General features: G+C 43.1%; 1 protein-coding gene across 2 annotated transcripts in view; it reads left to right on the top strand.

The window, feature by feature from the left end:
* Positions 1-18,975, top strand: part of LOC139557412 (MICOS complex subunit mic25a-like) — a 68,000-nt gene extending 49,025 nt beyond the window's left edge. For both annotated transcript variants that reach the window (XM_071372184.1, XM_071372183.1), the window contains one exon: positions 18,587-18,975. In XM_071372184.1, coding sequence (XP_071228285.1) covers positions 18,587-18,610 — 24 coding nt within the window. In that variant the 3' untranslated portion in view covers positions 18,611-18,975. The remainder of the gene's footprint in view (positions 1-18,586) is intronic.
* Positions 18,976-19,398: the final 423 nt, after the last annotated feature.

The following is a 19,398-nucleotide window of genomic DNA, read 5'->3' as shown; positions in this document are numbered from 1 at the left end:
AAAGATTCCCTGTCTTAGGTCAGTTAGGATCAGCACTTTATTTTAAGAATGTGAAATGTCAGAATTATAGTAGAGAGGATGATTTATTTCAGCTTTTATTTCTTTCATCACATTCCCAGTGGGTCAGAAGTTTACATACACTTAATTAGTATTTGGTAGCATTGCCTTTTAAATTGTTTAACTTGGGTCAAATGTTTCGGGTAGCCTTCCGCAAGCTTCCCACAACAAGTTGGGTGAATGTTTGCCCATTCCTCCTGACAGAGCTGGTGTAACTCAGGTCTGTAGGCCTACTTGCTTGCACACGCTTTTTCAGTTCTGCCCACAAATGTTCTATAGGATTGAGGTCAGAGCTTTGCGATGGCCACTCCAATACCTTGACTTTGTTGTCCTTAAGCCATTTTGCCACAACTTTGGAAGTATGCTTGGGGTCATTGTCCATTTGGAAGACCCATTTGCGACCAAGCTTTAACTTCCTGACTGATGTCTTGAGATGTTGCTTCAATATATCCACATAATTTTCCATCTTCATGATGCCATCTATTTTGTGAAGTGCACCAGTCCCTCCTGCAGCAAAGCACCCACACAACATAATTCTGCCCCCTCCGTGCTTCACGGTTGGGATGGTGTTCTTCGGCTTGCAATTCTCCCCCTTTTACCTCCAAACATAACAATGGTCATTATGGCCAAACAGTTATATTTTTGTTTCATCAGACCAGAGAACATTTCTCCAAAAAGTACGATCTTTGTCCCCATGTGCAGTTGCAAATCGTAGTCTGGCTTTAATTATGGCGGTTTTGGAGCAGTGGCTTCTTCCTTGCTGATCGGCCTTTCAGGTTATGTCGATATAGGACTCGTTTTACTGTGGATATAGATACTTTTGTACCTGTTTCCTCCAGCATCTTCACAAGGTCCTCTGCTGTTGTTCTGGGATCGATTTGCACTTTTCGCACCAAAGTACGTTCATCTCTAGGAGACAGAAGGCGTCTCCTTCCTGAGCGGTATGACGGCTGCATGGTCCCATGGTGTTTATACTTGCGTACTATTGTTTGTACAGATGAACGTGGTACCTTCAGGCGTTTGGAAATTGCTCCCAATGATGAACCAGACTTGTGGAGGTCTACAGTTTTTTTTCTGAGATCTTGGCTGATTTCTTTTGATTTTCCCATGATGTCAAGCGAAGAGGCACGGAGTTTGAAGGTAGCCCTTGAAATACCTCCAGGGGTACACCTCCAATTGACTCAAATTATGTCAATTAGCCTATCAGAAGCTTCTAAAGCCATGACATAATTTTCTGGAATTTTCCAAGCTGTTTAAAGGCACAGTCAACTTAGTGTATGTAAACTTCTGACCCACTGGAAGTGTGATACATTGAATTATAAGTGAAATAATTTGTCTGTAAACAATTGTTGGAAAAATGACTTGTGTCATGCTCAAAGTAGATGTCCTAACCGACTTGCCAAAACTATAGTTTGTTGACAAGAAATTTGTGGAGTGGTTGAAAAACGAGTTTTAATGACTCCAACCTAAGTGTATGTAAACTTCTGACTTTAACTGTATATTTGTGCGTCTTTTTCCAGAAGCTAATGTACCCACATGGAGTAATATTCACCACCTTTTATGTTTTATAGAACTGCAGTTATTTTGTGTACAGTGGGTCCCAAACTGGGTCGCTGGATGTCATTTAGTAATTTCATTATTATACATTACATTTCTTAAAATCGGTCACAGGAAAATTTATCATCAGTTAAATGTTTTCAATCAGAAGTTTTTATAAATCAATTCTTTACCTATTCTTTTGGTCTGGGTATGTTTTCATTGGTGGTTCACGAAGCAAAAGGTTTGGGAACCCCTGGCCTATAGGACAGTCTATATTTGTTGCTGAGATTGTGTCTGCCTTTTTCTAACGGTGTGCAGCTCAGTTCTGACCTGTCCCTGTGCTGTACTGAAGCTGCCACCTCATGTCTTAACCTACCTGAGCTCCTGATGTTGACAATTCTGCAGCCTCAGCGCTCTGATTGGCTGCCCTGCGCTGTTGTCGATGCGGCAAGTTTATTTTCATTTCAGACCCTGGGGTCACCGTCTTCTCCCCTGCCTGTCATAGGTCTCTGAGACACACAAGCTCCTCTGCCAGCACTACTCTAATCCTGTCAGCCTCACAAACACACTCATTCACTTTCTCTCTCTAGTACGCACGCATCCAAACCTGCTCTTCGCCATCAGCCGTCAGCTCCACTGTCCATCAGGACACACTTTGTAGATTTACTGAGTGCATTATGTTCGATCCACTCAGTCCGTTGGCAAGGGCAGAATATTCCCAGCAGCTTGGTTAACTACCCAAGCTGTTGGTCCCTTCCTGGTTTATGGAAGTAGAGAGACCACAACAGCAGGCCGGCAGGTCAACCACAAGTGGTATCTATCTGCTTTGTAGCCTTGGGCGGGCCCCAGTGATCGAGGGCTGTTAATAACATGATTAATGGGAGTGTATGCTGTATCTGAGGCTTTAATGATGTGTGAACAGATCAAGTCAAGGCAAATGAACTCCGTATTTCCTCAGGATAACGTAAGTATGGTTCTACAGTAGATCTGAAGGAGCTGATGTTTTTCAGTCAGACAACCAAAGTACAAGTGAGGAAAAACCTATTGATCTATGTTTTAGATTGAACTTATGCTGCAGGGCAGATATTACACTGTTAGCACCCTGTCAACAGAGAGATGAGAAGAAATATAGGAATTAAAACAACAGGTAAGAAACAGAGCGGGAAAGAGAATACATATATGCACTAGGTCTCTTAAGGCATGAGATGGAGGAGCTGGGAGTGAGAGAGAGGAGTGCTATTTAAGGAGGTGAAGAGAGATGGACAGCAGAGGGACGCGGAGAGGAGAGGGATGCCAGTCCAGGTCCCTCATCACTCAGTCTTAATGAAGAGCAATGTGTTCCTGGCTGCACAGGGCCTATACAGACCGCAGGCTTCTGTCCAACCAGACTGTCACACTGCAGTAATCACTGCTCCACACACAGCTGAATATGGACCAGACCAGTAGCTACACTTCTATAGCTGAATCCAGATAAGTAACTACAATTCTACAGCCAAAGCCAAATCAACTAATCATCAATACTCTTCACATACAGTATGTTATAACTTGCAGACGTATGTCTAAATTCACACTAGTAAAACTTTTGCCAGATGCAAAACTTCAAGAGCATAAGTAGGACAACAAGACAAGTTGTACAACAAAGTTTCCCTGTCTAGTGGCACTTTACTTTCTTCACTTAGTTTTCTTCTTTGGCAATTACATAGGTTAGTGTTCCATCCATGTGTAGGGTGAAGAGGCTGTCACAGCTCTATGACCTCTTGTGATTCAGTCAGTGTCCAGTGAAGAGGGTGACAGTGGTGACAGCCAGACCATCACCCTGTGAGAGAGAGCCAGTCCAGTGTGTTAGACTGAAGAGCCCCCTCTCTGCTCTCTGTGGCCCTCAGCAAAGCCTCATTAAAGAGGCAGGAGCCAGGCTGGGGAGGGACTGGCCCTAATCACTAGTTATCTATCTGACTGCAGCCCAGAACACACAGCAACACACACAGTAGAGGCATAGTCAAGCAGGCCTGCAGTGGAGAATCATTCCAATTATTTCAATGTGAATCCCCAGCGCGGCGAGCACACTGGTGTGTGAAGTCAAACACGGCAGTCGGAGGTTGGAAACTTTGGCCTCGCTCTCTCCACTTGTGTGATATGAGAGAGAGAGAAAGAAAGAGAGAGAGAGAGAGAGTGAGAGAGTGTGTGTAATGCTCAACATGAGCTCCTGATATATTTCATATTTTTTTGTTTTTAGAATGAGATAAACACTCTAATCGAAAAAGAATTCCAGACAAGAAGTGATGAACAACAACTCTATTCATTCAGAATAGAAAAAAAGCAAGAAGTTTTGACTCTAGCTAGCTAGCTACACAACAAAGACCTAGCCAGCAGACTAACAAGCTAGCCCGAAGAAACGAGCTAGAACAAACCTAGCAAGGGGAGTTAATACAACTACATCAAACGACCAAACTGACGCTAGCTAGCAACAGCAGCAGATGAACAAATTGGTTGCCATGGCAACGGGGCAGCAGAACAGAGCAGCGGTAGTAGCAGAGCCCACAGGCACCATGTTCCCACTCCCCCTCAGCGCAGAATCCATTCTCTACCCTAAAGAGGCCAAAAATGACACAACGAGGAAAGCTTTTAAACAGAAACTACTAAAGGGGAGGCCAGAAACCCTTTTTGCAGACCTCTACAAAAACGGTGACATGAGTAATCTCATCTTCCTCACTGACCAGCCAAATGCATGGCGCTCAGCAGTGTGCTCTCACTACCCATCCATAAAGAAAGAGGGAATCTGTAATGGGTGGAAGCTGAAAATCAAAGAGACAGACGACCCTGACAGCACCATGATAACAATCAACCTCTACAAGACTGGGACTGTCATGGTGCAAGGTAACATTAGGCTGTTTGAAACAGACTTTCAGACCATTAAGGAGAGAGCGGAGAGAGAGAAGAACACCACCAGTGACATGCCCTCCCACAAGACAAACTCCACCAGCACCACCCTCACCCCTACTCTCCCCACCCAAAAAGGCACATCCAGCACCTCTCTTCCCACCATAGTGGAGGACACGCCCCAGGAGGAGAGCGACCCCCTCAGTGCAGAGCAGGCTCAGGCCCTCCTCACCACCATGGCTGCCATGAGGGATGAGTTCACCAAACTGGAGGGGGAGGTGGTCCTGCTCAGGGAGAGCGTGAGCAAACAGCAACCAGACAACCACACCTTAGAGGAGCTCCACACCTTAGAGGACAGAGCAGGACAGCAGCCTTGCAACACAGCTGAATGAGGTTCAGCAAGAGAGAGACGGACTCAAGAGAGAGCTGGCTGATCTAACAAAGGAGGTGAGAGAGCTCCAAAAAGACAGGCAGAGCAGTAATAACGATCTGACCACAATAAGAGAGGAGCTGCAGGAGAGAAAGAGAACAGAGGACAGGCTGCAGGAGCAGCTAGATCACCACTCTATGACCTGCCCTCACACAGCAGAGGAGCCCAGCTCAACCAGCCAGGCTTCCCCAGCCCTGGCTGCTGCACCCCTCCTCCCCAACCCACAGAACAGCCTCCCACTGACAGCGGCACCGGCACAGACCAGCCACACCCCAGCTCCAACACACACCAGCCCCCCCTCTGCCCCCTCCGGTCCAGAAGAAACACTGGCTGACATCGTCCTGTTGATGGACTCAAATGGGAAGTTTGTTCAGGAGAATAAACTTTTCCCTAGACACAAAACGAGAAAGGTGTGGTGGCCAACAACGCAGAGTGCCATGGAGCTGCTTGAGGCCCATCTCGGGTCGCCAAGCCACATAATCATACATACCGGAAGCAACGACCTGCGTGCTCAGCAGGAGAGGGTGGTTACTTCACTATGGGGAGTGATCGAGAAGGCCTCCGCAATCTTCCCCAACTCAAGAATCGTGGTGTCAACCCTTCTACAGAGGAAGGACTTCCACCCTGCCACAATCCAAAGAATAAACGCCAGCCTATCCCGGGACTGTGCCCTGCGACCCAATGTACACCTGGCCCACCATCCCACCCTCGATCTGGACTGTCTCTATGACCATGTTCACCTGTACAGGGAGTCAGTCCCCATCCTTGCCAAGACTCTCAAGGACGTCGCTTTAAACCACAGCCCGACCTCTCCACCCAGGAACAGCGGAGCAATCTCCACAACACCCCGGACCAGCACCCTGGAACCCCCAGCCACGACCACAGCACCACCAACCTCAATGGCCACCACAGCCAGTACAGCACAGACCACCCCAGCCCAGCTTCAGAGCCACCCAGACGAGGCCTCCCACCCCCTGCCCCCCACCGCAGACCCACACTTGGAGGAGCCACAGCCCAGCAGGCAGAGCTATGCACAGGCTGTTAGAGGAGCAACTGACCCAGCCCCACCAACCACATGAGTGACATTAAACAAATGCTGAGTCTACTATGCTCACATGTGATAGGCCGAGGGTCATGGTAAGATGAGCACAAGAACTCCACCATCCTCACACTACATCCACCCAAGTGGCATGACACAAATTCTATCTTAAATGATAAACAAATTACATTTGCATAATAAGAGTTTACTTTAATTGAAAAATCCTATTTTAATAGTTCTTGTTGGATTGTGAGTGTTTGTCTCATTTTGAAGGTAAAGAAAAATAAGTTATGAAATCTTTTTACGTTGCATGTTGGAATTTACAAGGATTGAAGTCCTCTGCTTTTGGGCTAAAGAGCAGAAACGCAGACTTCCTGAAAGAAATTGATGATGTTGATATTGTAGTACTACAGGAAACATGGTGCAGAGGTGATGTTTCCACTGGCTGTCCACTAGGTTATAGGGAGATAATCATACCATCCACTAAATTAAAAGGAATCAAACAGGGCAGAGACTCAGGGGGAATGCTAATATGGTATAAATCTGAACTAATTAATTCAATCAAATTGATCAAAACAGGAGAATTCTTTATATGGTTAAAAATCAACAAGGAGGCTATCTTGACAGATAAAAACGTCTTCCTCTGTGCCACATACATTCCCCCCTCAGTCACCCTACTTCAATGAATAGAGTTTCTCCATTCTAAAGGGGGAAATTAGTCACTTTCAGGCCCAAGGCAACGTACTGGTCTGTGGAGACCTGAATGCTAGAACAGCAGAAGAACAAGACACTATTAACAGTCATGGGGATAAACACCTACCTGGAAGCAACAACCTTTCCCTCCTCACATATCCCCACAGAAACAACTATGACAAAGTGAAAACAAAAACGGAGTACAGCTCGTGAAGCTCTGTCGAACACTGGGTCTGTACATAGTCAATGGTAGGCTGAGAGGGGACTCTTTTGGTAGGTACACCTACAGCTCATCCCTTGGCAGCAGCACTGTAGACTACTTCCTTACCGACCTAAACCCAGAGTCTCTCAGAGCCTTCACAGTCAGCCCACTAACACCTCTCTCAGACCACAGTAAAATCACAGTGTATCTGAGAAGAGCAAAACCCAACCATGAAGCATCACGGCCCAATAAATTACATGGTACTAAACAGGCCTATAGATGGAGTGCAAACAGTACAGACATCTACCAAAAAGCAATTAGTAGCCAAAAAATACAATCTCTCCTGGACAACATTTTAGCCTTAACATTCTCCTTCAGCAATGAAGGTGTAAATTTGGCTGTTTGGAACATACACTTTATATTTGACAAATTAGCCTCCTTGGCTAATTTAAAGAAGCATAAGAGCAAACCAGAAATAACAGATAATGAAAAATGGTTTGATAATGATTGCAAAAATCTAAGAAAGTCATTGAGAAATATATCTAATCAAAAACACAGAGAACCAGACAACAAAAATATACGCCTTCAATATGGGGAAACACTGAAGCAATACAAACACACCCTAAGAACAAAAAAGGAACAGCACATTAGAAATCAGCTGGATGTAATTGAAGAATCCATAGAATCAAACCACTTCTGGGAGAATTGGAATAAATTAAACAAACCTCATCATGAGGAATTGGCTATCCAAAATGGGGATATGTGGAGAAATCACTTTGCAAACCTCTACAGCAATATAACAAAGAGCCCAGAACAAAAAGATATACAAGAAAAATTACACATCCTTGAATCAGCAGTCAAAGACTATCAGAATCCTGTGGATACCCCAATTACAGAAGAATAATTATTGGGAAAACTATGCACTCTCCAACCCAAAAAGTCCTGTGGTGCTGATGGTATTTTAAATGAAATGATCAAATATACAGACCACAAATTCAAATTGGCTACACTCAAACTCTTCAACATTATCCTCACTGCAGGTATTTTCCCCGATATTTGGAATCAGGGATTGATCACACCAATCTATAAAAATGGAGACAAATTTGACCCAAATAATTACAGAAGAATTTGCATTAACAGCAACTTGGGGGAAATTCTCTGCAGTATTATAAATAGCAGACTACATCATTTCCTTGACGAACACAACGTCCTGAGCAGAAGCCAGATTGGATTTCTAAAAAATGATCGTACAACAGACCACATTTACACCCTCCACACTGTAATTGATAAACAAGTAAACCAAAACAAAGGAAAGATCTACTCGTGTTTTGTAGATTTCAAGAAAGCATTTGTTTCAATTTGGCACAAAGGTCTTTTTTATAAACTAATAGAAAGTGGTATTGGAGGGAAAACATGATTTTATTAAATCAATGTACAGTAAAAACAAATGTGCGGTTAAAATTGGCAACAAGCAAACAGACTTCTTCTCTCAGGGACGGGGAGTGAAACAGGGCTGTCCAATAAGTCCAACACTATTTAACATCTACATTAATGAATTGGCAAAAGCATTCGAAGAATCGGCAGCACCTGGTATCACCCTACACAACACTGAAATCATGTGTCTGCTGTACGCAGATGACCTGGTGCACAGGTTCTGTCAGACCTGGGCTCTGACCATTAACCTAAAAAAAACTAATATAATGATATTCCAAAAAAGGTCCGGAAATAAGGATGACAAATATAAATTCTATTTGGACACAGTTCTATTAGAACACACCAAAAACTACACATATCTAGGACTAAATATCAGCAACACAGGTAGCAACACAAAATGCAAATTAATTACTTAAAAATCATACAATGTGATTTTCTGGATTTTTGTTTTAGATTCCGTCTCTCACAGTTGAAGTGTACCTATGATAAAAATTACAGACCTCTACATGCTTTGTAAGTAGGAAAACCTGGAAAATCGGCAGTGTATCAAATACTTGTTCTCCCCGAGAGAGAGAGAGAGAGAGAGAGAGAGAGAGAGAGAGAGAGAGAGAGAGAGAGAGAGAGAGAGAGAGAGAGAGAGAGAGAGAGAGAGAGAGAGAGAGAGAGAGAGAGAGAGAGAGAGAGACTGTAATTGTGTTTGACCTCCCTGTATATCTCTTTTATGTTTCTTCCTCGTTCTTTCTTTCACAGTGGATTCACTGGTTTAATGTCTTATTGTCTGAGGCGTCGTCATAAAAAGCCTTTCCCTCCTTTCAGACATGAATTGATCCAGGCTCGGAGAAGCAGCCAATCAGATCCAAGACCATTATCTCTCTGGCGTCACCTTGCTATTTGGCACATTGTTTTCAGACAACACAACATGCAATAACGGCACACTTGACTAGTGAATAGCACGGCACATCGGAGGGAAATTTGTTTCCAATTTAGTCCCAACAATTGTAAAGGTTTATGTAATGTGTGTTTTATAATGATAGTTTGGTTTCAGGGCCTAAGTGTTGTTCAAGGAAAGGGTATACTGGAACATCTCTGTTATAATGGTATTCTAGAGCAAGGCAAGTCACAATCATGTTTTTCTTCCACTGACAAAAACAGTGAGGTAAATGTACAAGTGGATCGATTTGTTTTCTCCATCACAATACAAGACGTTGTGCGCATCTCTGCCTGTTTGGAGTAAAAACGATCAATGTATCTCTGTCACTAAGGTCTTCCAACTTAAAACCCGGCCTCTTCATTTGGTTCATAACCTGTGTCGTGTCTTTGGCCTCATTAAAAGTGAAGACTGTTATTTTATCAAATCAATTCTCTGTAAATATTATTACGTGATTAAACTAATCATGTAAATTTAATTAACTAGAAAGTCGGGTTACCACGGAAAATCTTCAGATTACAAAGTTATAATTTTCCAAATATAACTTTTCAGATATTTTAATATCTGATCAATTAGTCTTCTATTAATGAATTATTCTTTATCTCGTCAGTCTCATTTCAAACATCGTAAATTGTTGGTTATCTGCACGAACCCAGCCTAAACTATGAATCATCTATACACCAATTGGCTTAATCATTTATTTACTAACTAACTAAATAATCACAGAAATGCATAACAAATTAACAGTAGATATTGGTTACTAACAATGATAGGGAAGATCCCCTTGTGGGCTAAACCGATATGACGGCTTGGTGGACAAAGGGAAGGGGGTGTGGACTGAGAGAGCTGGAAAGACAAAATGGATCACTACACACAGTGGATAATTATATTTGTTGAAATGCTAATCCTTTGCACATGAACGCTCGCGCATTCGGGAATAATTACAATCAATATATTTATGCCATTATGTAGTTGTCTTTTCTGTTGGAATCATCGGTCAGTTCATCAGAGAGTCTCTGGCTACTCATGGTGGCGTCTCCTGATACTGTCTGTTGTATGGATACGTCAGGCGTCCATGGTTCTTAGAGTAGATGTTTCGGCGGTTGTCGGTATTCACATCCCAGGTTTACATCATTTCTAGCTGCAGACTAGTAATTAGTATCTAAGATTTGTTCTTATTCTGTAGGGATCGATAGTCTCAGAGTTTAACCATTTCCAGCCGTGTAGCCAATGCTCCACGTAGTATATTGTTTTCTAGTTTTGGTGCTCAAACCTGTACCACCTCAGCTTACACCGAGGTATGCGTGGTCTGAGAGGTTCATCTCACTCTGGAGATTCGTCCACGTCGATCAGTGTTCTCGCACTAGATTTGCTACCTTTCCAGCTGCAGTCTGTTAGGCTGTCATCTAGGACTCACTTCTTCTTGGGTGATCAATAGTTCAGGTTTCATACCATTTTTCACATGTAGCACAAGCTGTCGCGTTTCCTGGCCTGTAGGGTTGAAATTAGAATGAGCCCTTTTTAAAAGTGAGGACAAGTCCTCCCATATTTGGAATTTAGGTGACTTTGGGTCACGGGGGCTTTTATAGAAATTTAGAAAAGGGGTTGGTTCATAATTTACAACCAATGCCTATTCACTTGGGGTGTGGCTCCTGACAGTTAAACTTTACAATGAAGGCAAATTCTCTCATTTTAGAAGGTTAACATCACAGTACATAATTTCACAAGTAGTTTCATCTTTACTCATTCATGTTATACAATAATTAGATGCAAGCCTCATAAATGAGGAACCTGTATAAACAGAATTAGGGTAATGAGGCTGTATTGTCTTTCATGAGGTCACAAACATGAAACAAAACGGACTGGGTCGTAGCTGGCTTCTCCACCGACCGTTTACACATTCTCCAAAATATGGATATTGTTAAATTCTCAAATTCTGGAATGTAGTAGAATTTGGCGGGAGTTCCTTTGTTCTACTTTGAAACACTCTCCCTCGATACTGCATGGCCAGGGAGAGTCTCTTTACGGAATTTATGATGTGGGGGTTAAGTTATAAAACTGTCCCCCCTCCTAACAGGAGAGGGGGGTTGTTCACATCTCTGCTAGCCAACTCACTGAACGGGCTAGCGTCATGACACCTGCCTCCATCACAATCACAATGTTAACCTCTTCACCCAGCCACTGATGTAAAGTGTCTCCCCTGCCGTTCATGAACGAGTCTGTCTTTTGTATTTCTGTACTGTAATTTGCTGGGCCTGTTAGGCTGTGCAGTGCACTACAGTAGCACTACTATAATGGGAATTATAAGCACTCATTTTTGCACTCTGTTTTGTCGCTATGGATTATTCAAAATGTTCTGCTTGGCGTTGTGAGATTACATTTACTGGTGACAGAGAGGGTGTGTTCTCTGTTTCTTTATCTCCCTGTCTTATTTCAGTCTCCGTCTTTCTCATTTCTCACTCTGTTTCTTTCGCTTTCTCAGCCCACATTAATTTATTCAGCTTCACCTCACCTGCCCATTAGCTGCTAAGCCCCTTGTTAGGACCAGAGAAAGCCCCACGTCTCACATACTGTATGGTCTTCCCAACCTCTAGTACTGTCAAGCTGGCACCCGCAGCGCATTTGGAAAGTATTCAGACCCCTTCCCTTTTTCCACATTTTGTTACATTACAGCCTTATTCTAAAATGGATTAAATAAAAAAAAAATCCTCATCAATCTTTATTTTATTTAACTTTTATTTAACTAGGCAAGTCAGTTAAGAACAAATTCTTATTTACAATGACGGCCTACTGGGGACAGTGGGTTAACTGCCTTGTTCAGGGGAAGAATGACAGATTTGACCTTGTCAGCTTGGATATTCGATCCAGCAACCTTTCGGTTACTGGCCCAACGCTCTAACCACTACCTAGTGGTTATAACCCATAATGACAAAGTGAAAACAAGTTTTTAGAAATGTATTAAAAATAAAAGAAGGAAATACCTTATTTACATAAGTATTCAGACCCTTTGCTATGAGATTCGAAATTGAGCTTATCCTGTTTGCATTGATCATCTTTGAGATGTTTGGTCCCGTGTGGCTCAGTTGGTAGAGCATGGCGCTTGCAACGCCAGGGTTGTGGGTTCATTCCCCACGGGGGGACCAGGATGAATATGTATGAACTTTCCAATTTGTAAGTCGCTCTGGATAAGAGCGTCTGCTAAATGACTTAAATGTAAATGTAAATGTTTCAAGAACTTGATTGGAGTCCACCTGTGGTAAATTCAATTGATTGGACATGATTTGGAAAGGCACACACCTGTCTATATAAGGTCCCAGTTGACAGTGCATGACAGTTGACAGTGCATGTCAGAGCAAAAACCAAGCCATGACGTTGAAGGAATTATCCGTAGAGCTCCAAGACAGGATTGTGTCGAGGCACAGATCTGGGGAAGTGTACCAAAAAATGTCTGCAGCATTGAAGGTACCCAAGAACACAGGGGCCTCCATCATTCTTAAATGGAAGAAGTTTGGAACCACCAAGACTCTTCCTGAAGCTGGCCGCCCGGCCAAACTGAGCAATTGGGGGAGAAGGGCCTTGGTCATGGTGGTGACAAGAACCTTATGGTCACTCTGACAGAGCTCCAGAATTCCTCTGTGGAGATGGGAGAACCTTCCAGAAGGACAACCATCTCTGCAGCACTCAACCAATCAGGCCTTTATGGTAGATTGACTAGACGGAAGCCACTCCTCAGGTAAAGGCACATGACAGCCCGCTTGGAGTTGGCACCAAAAGGCACCTAAAGGACTCTCAGACCATGAGAAACAAGAGTCTGATGAAACCAAGATTGAACTCTTTGGCCTGAATGCCAAGTGTCACGTCTGGAGGAAACCTGGCACCATCGCTACGGTGAAGTGTTGTTGTGGCAGCATCATGCTGTGGGGATGTTTTTCAGCGGCACGGACTGGGAGACTAGTCAGGATCAAGGGAAAGATTAACAGAGCAAAGTATAGCGAGATCTTTGATGAAATCCTGCTCCAGAGCGCTCAGAACCTCAGACTGGGGTGAAGCGTCACCTTCCAACAGAACAACGACCCTAAGCACACAGCCAAGACGACGCAGGTGGCTTCGGGAAGTCTCTGAATATCCTTGAGTTGCGCAGCCAGAGCCAAGACTTTAACCCGATCGAACATCTCTGGATAGACCTGAAAATAGTTGTGCCGCAACGAACCCCATCCAACCTGACAGAGCCTAAGAGGTTCTGCCGAGAAGAATGGGAGAAACTCCCCAAAAACAGGTGTGCCAAGCTTGTAGCGTCGTACCCAGGAAGACTCAAGGCTGTAATCGCTGCCAATGGTGCTTCAACAAACTATTTTTACTTTATTTATTTTTAACCTTTATTTAACTAGGCAAGTCAGTTAAGAACAAATTCTTATTTACAATGACAGCCTTCCGGGGAACAGTGGGTTAACTGCCTTGTTCAGGGGCACTTTGTTATTGTGTGTAGATTAATGTGGAACAAAAACAATTTAATACATTTTAGAATAAGGCTGTAACGTAACAAAATATGGAAAATGTCAAGGTTCTGAATACTTTCCGAATGCCTTCCAGAATACATTGACGATTGATAAAGCTATATCTCACCTCTTGAGTAGTTTCTACCACGGTACGGCAAAGTGGTCTAGCATTAACAGTGATGTGTTAAACATTGTCTTGCTCTACCCCTTCCCCTCTCTATCTCTCTCTCTTTCCCTTTTCTATCCTCCATCTCTTTTGTTGTTTCACTGAGTGCTATCGAACAGCACATCAAGATGAATCCAAAGCCACCATTTTGGGCTTTCATTAGCGCTGTGGCCCAGGCGGCACCGTCAACACAAAGCTTTCAAACGTCCATCAGTGAAGGGATGGACACAATGGGCTCCAGGGGTTGTGGCTGACCTTTCCACAGAACCTCTCCTCATTGCGCCACCAGCCTCTCTCTTTCTCTGTCTGTCTCTCTCTCTCTGTCGCTCTGTGTGATAGATCAGATCATAACACAGGTCCAGGGTCCACGTATGTTGGAGTTGAAAGCCACCTCAAATGCAGAACAATTGTCACACTGGCTTTTCTGTAGCGCATTTCACAGAACGCCTGTGCCTGGGGCTGGGCCCTGTTTTATCCCCGTGGGTGAAAGGCTGTGTAAGGCCCCCAGCTGAGATAAATAATCTGGGGGGGGGGGGGCAAAAGAGTTCAATTTCTCCCCTTTTCTAAAATGTTTGAATAAAATAAACGTGTTGGTTGTTTTTTTTTGGCATCCTGACTTTCCCACTCAAGGCTGGGTTGATGTGCTCACTTTCATGTGCAACTTCAAAGCAATTGATCCCTCTCCTCGTCAATACAATCATCAGAAATAATACATGGAAAATAGTAAATAATACATCAGGGGCTAGGAGCAGCTATCTCTCCACACAGGAAAGCTCTTAGTGGAAAAACAGGCACTTGCATCACATCTCTGGGAAAAAATGTCCTTGCCTGCCTGTCTCTGTGGCGGAGTGGAGGTTATCGCCCAGGAATTCCAATTGCCTGCCAGTCATCAGATAAGATGAATTTCCAATTGAGCTAAGCCTTGGCCATGGAGAAAGGACGAGTGCTCGGTTCTTTTCCTTTATGCCCCAAAACTATCTGAGCAGAGAATAAATGCCATTGCCACTGCCATGGAGGAATCAGGCTAGTATAACTTGCCTCTCAGATGGAATGTTGTCACCAGATGGTTGAGATGTGTTCCTGGTGGTAAAAATGGACTGCTTTCTAAACTGAATGAGTATCGGTGACATACAGCATAAATTCACTTTCCACAAATTAAGTATGGAAGTTACAAAATAATTATTTATTTTTAATTGATAAAGATGAAAGAAAAGAAGAGTCTAATCATCAATAATGTACAGACACTCCTTTTCATTCTCTACCTTCAGCTGGTTAGATGGCTCTGTCTGGACACGCGGGTTAGCCTTTTTTGGCATGAATCTTGTTCTGGAGGCAGCTCTGCAGAGTGGTCACTAGCTGGCACAGCCACAAAGTCATACAATCTGATTTTAAACCTAACTTTAACCCTAACCACACTGCTAACCTTAATGCCTAACCCTAACCATAAATTAAGACCAAAAACACATTTTTGTTTTCATAAACTTTTGCAATATAGACAATTTTGACTTTGCAGCTGGCCTATCCAAGGGGAAATCGCTCAGTTCTGCCTCTAGGACACAGAACAGCATCAGACCGATTTGACATCACTCCCAGACACAGTCAGAGAGGTCATAGTTCGCATATACAGTGGCAAGAAAAAGTATGTGAACCCTTTCGAATTATCTGGATTTCTGCATAAATTGGTCATCAAATTTGATCCAAGTCACAACAATAGACAAACATAGTGTGCTTAAACTAATAACGCACAAATTATTGTATTCTTCTTGTAGGTTGGAAAATATATGTGAACCCCTAGGCTAATGACTTCTCCAAAAGCTAATTGGAGTCATGAGTACGCTAACCTGGAGTCCAATCAATGAGACGAGATTGGAGATGTTGGTTAGAGCTGCCTTGCCCTGTAAAAAACACTCACAAAATTTGAGTTTGCTATTCACAAGAAGCATTGCCTGATATGAACCATGCCTCGAACAAAAGAGATCTCAGAAGACCTAAGATTAAGAATTGTTGACTTGCATAAAGCTGGAAAGGTTTACAAAAGTATCTCTAAAAGCCTTGATGTTCATCAGTTCATGGTAAAACAAATTGTCTATAAATGGAGAAAAGTCAGCACTGTTGCTACTCTCCCTAGGAATGTCCGTCCTGCTAAGATGACTGCAAGAGCACAGTGCAGAATGCTCAATGAGGTTAAGAAGAATCCTACAGTGTCAGCTAAAGACTTACAGAAATCTCTGGAACATGCTAACATCTCTATTGACGAATCTACGATACGTAAACACTAAACAAGAATGATGTTCATAGGAGGACACCACGGAAGAAGCCACTGCTGTCCAAAAAAAAACATTGCTGCAGGTCTGAAGTTTGCAAAAGTGTACCTGGATATTCCACAGTGCAACTTGCAAAATATTCTGTGGACAGATGAAACTACAGTAGAGTTGTTTGGAAGGAACACACAACACTATGTGTGGAGAAAAAAAAGGCACAGCACACCAACATTAAAACCTCATCCTAACTGTAAAGTATGGTGGAGGGAGCATCATGGTTTGGGGCTGCTTTGCTGCCTCGGGGCCTGGACAGCTTGCTATCATCGACGGAAAAATGAATTCCCAAGTTTATCAAGACATTTTGCAGGAGAATGTAAGAATATCTGTCCGCCTATTTAAGCTCAACAACAGAATGGCCTCAACAGAAGAAAATACACCTTCTGGTGTGGTCCAGTCAGAGTCCTGACCTCAACCCGATTTGAGATGTTGTGGCATGACCTCAAGAGAGCGGTTCACACCAGACATCCCAAGAATATTGCTGAACTGAAACAGTTTTGTGAAGAGGAATGGTCCAGAATTCCTCATGACTATTGTCATGTCTGTTCTGTAACTACAGAAAACGTTTGATTGAGGTTATTGCTGCCAAAGGAGGGTCAACCAGTTATTAAATCCAAGGGTTCACATACTTTTTTTTGCACTGTGAATGTTTACACGGTGTGTTCAATAAAGACATGAAAACGTATAATTGTTTGTGTGTTATTAGTTTAAGCAGACTGTGTTTGTCTCTTGTTGTGACCTAGATGAAGATCAGATCAAATTTTATGACCAGTTTATGCAGAGAAATCCAGGAATCTCCAAAGGGTTCACATACTTTTTCTTGCCACTGTATGTTCTCTTCTGGGTTGACCTCTCATCACTGTGGTGATTATTTAGAAGTCAGCGGTCAACATGCTGTTGTCTGACCCCAGTGGTCAGAGCTTCCTGCTGAGGAAAACCTCTTAGCTAATCAAGACTGACCCTACTAAAGCTCAAACACTACTATAGCTCCCACGAGAGCTATAGGGGAACCTATTACATTTTTAAAGGTGTGTGTGTGTCTGTTTGTCTGTAAGTGTGTTTAACGGTATTGTGTTGACTCTGACTGGAGTTAGAGTTAGTCAATAGATATCCCCCCCAGATAAAGTGAAACAAGTGCGCACTTGCAGAGCAGGTATTCACACTGGGAACTTAATTGGCAAGCTCTGCAAGTCTCTCCCTAACACACACACACACACACACACATACTTTCCCTGCAGGTGGAGGCGTTGGTTTGTGGCGAGCAGCCACGTCCCTCACACTGCTCTGATGGGATGTGTTGTGGTCTTGGTCGTGACGTAAGGCGTATTGATTCTGCTGCTCTCTGATTGGCTGTGTGTCTCAGCAGGCTTCTCAGTGTGTACTAACCTCATGCTGCAGGTCAATATCCCATTTTGCATCCTGTCTGGATCCTGCCTGGCCTGCCAAGGTTCCGAACGTTGTTCCAGATGAACCACTGTAACATGCCGTTATTCCTGCCCCCTCTGCAGCAGCACTTTGCTCTCCATGCTTGGCCCTGTCGTTCTGTTGAGTGTCTGGATGCTTTCAGAGCTCTGGCCAAATTAATACATGAGGATGCAGGAAGTGCTCTATGAATCACCTGGAACCAATTTGTGCACCAAATCTAGTTATGATGCTGTCAGAGCCTACAGTACCCACTGGGCACAGACTTCTGTTCAACGTTTAGGTTTGATTTACATTTGCATCAATTCAATGTGAAATCAACCAAAATGTCACCATGTCATTGGATTCACATAGATTTATTTTTTAAATGGTCTGGAAACAACATTGATTTCATTTAACCCGTTTTTGCCCAGTGGGTACATTCTAGAAACGTTTTTAAAGACTAAGGCCATCACTGACAAGCTAATGATTTCTTTCCAATTTCTTTCCATCATCTTTGCTTCTTTCTCTGAATGAATGGACAAACTGTGGCTGTACAGTATGCTTCTTTGTTGTTGTCAGAGATGAAGAGGTCTTCTCCAACAGTAATCTATGAGTACTCTCTATGAAAGTGCCTGTGGTTCCGCCCCACCGAGAGAATCACTACAATTACCTGACCTGACCATAGACATTATTCGGGCTGACTTTTGGTGGGTGCTGATTAGAAGAGAGACTCCTTTCCCTAGTCACACATACTATTCACACCCCTGACCTAAGCGTCACAGCACTAAGGTCAGGGGGCGGGGCAGACGGTATTATCTAATGGACAGGTCTGACAGAGGAGTGGAAATCATGGTGCTCGCCTTACAAGACCGAAGGGGGTCAGGGGCTTGGTAGACATTTTGTTAACAATTGAGCTGAAGTGAGTTTGAAGACGTGTGTGTGGTTGGGCTGTGTATTGATCTGAAGTATTGGTGATTTGACATGGTCCTCTCCTTGTTTTCAGAACCTGCTGGTAAACCGTGGATGAAGAGCAGTGGAAAAGGCTGAATGAAACTAATGTCCAGGAACAGTTTTACTGCAGCACATGACTGGCACTTCCAAATGTCTCGCTGATTCATATTTAGGGGCAAAGAGCTGCTTTGGTGTTAGCATAATGCCTTTTATACATTGTTTTAATCATTTTATCTTCATTTTGAAGTTGCACTACGTAGACGCTTCTGTACATTTTTACAGGGTAAAATAGATATTTGAAAGAGGACTGACTGAAGATGGTTTTAAGTTGTATTCTGTTTTGTATTTTTTAACAATATACTCAGGACTTCCTGACCATTTATCAGGTTTCTATCATATCCATTCCATTATTTCATCAATTAAACCGTATCCCTATGCTGATGTCTGTCTGGTTCTTGGTTTGGCTATAGCTATGCCTGTATAGTACTTGTAAGTGGCTATATTGAACCACTTTCTTCTGTTTCTTTGTAAAACTCAGAACGCACGTAGAAAGCAACACATTTCTTCTTGGTCATTCATTCTCTTTTCTCTTGACATTTATTCTCGTTCTGTTTCTTGGTGTTTATTCTCGTTCTGTTTCTTGGCATTTATTCTTGTTCTCTTTTTTAATATTTATTCTCGTTCTGTTTCTTGACATTTATTCTGTTTCTTGGAGTTTTATTCATAGAGAAAATATGTCATCCTGTGATAGATGTGTTTCTGGGGTTGCCATGGCAACAGGAGAGTGAGGGTGGGTAGTAGATGATAACCCTGGTTGTCTGTTGGAAAGACCAGCTCATACAGGTGTTTGAGCTGCCTGGGAGC

Source organism: Salvelinus alpinus, chromosome 28 (genome assembly GCF_045679555.1).
Source record: "Salvelinus alpinus chromosome 28, SLU_Salpinus.1, whole genome shotgun sequence".
Taxonomy (NCBI): domain Eukaryota; kingdom Metazoa; phylum Chordata; class Actinopteri; order Salmoniformes; family Salmonidae; genus Salvelinus; species Salvelinus alpinus.
This window is presented reverse-complemented; position numbering and strand designations above follow the sequence as displayed.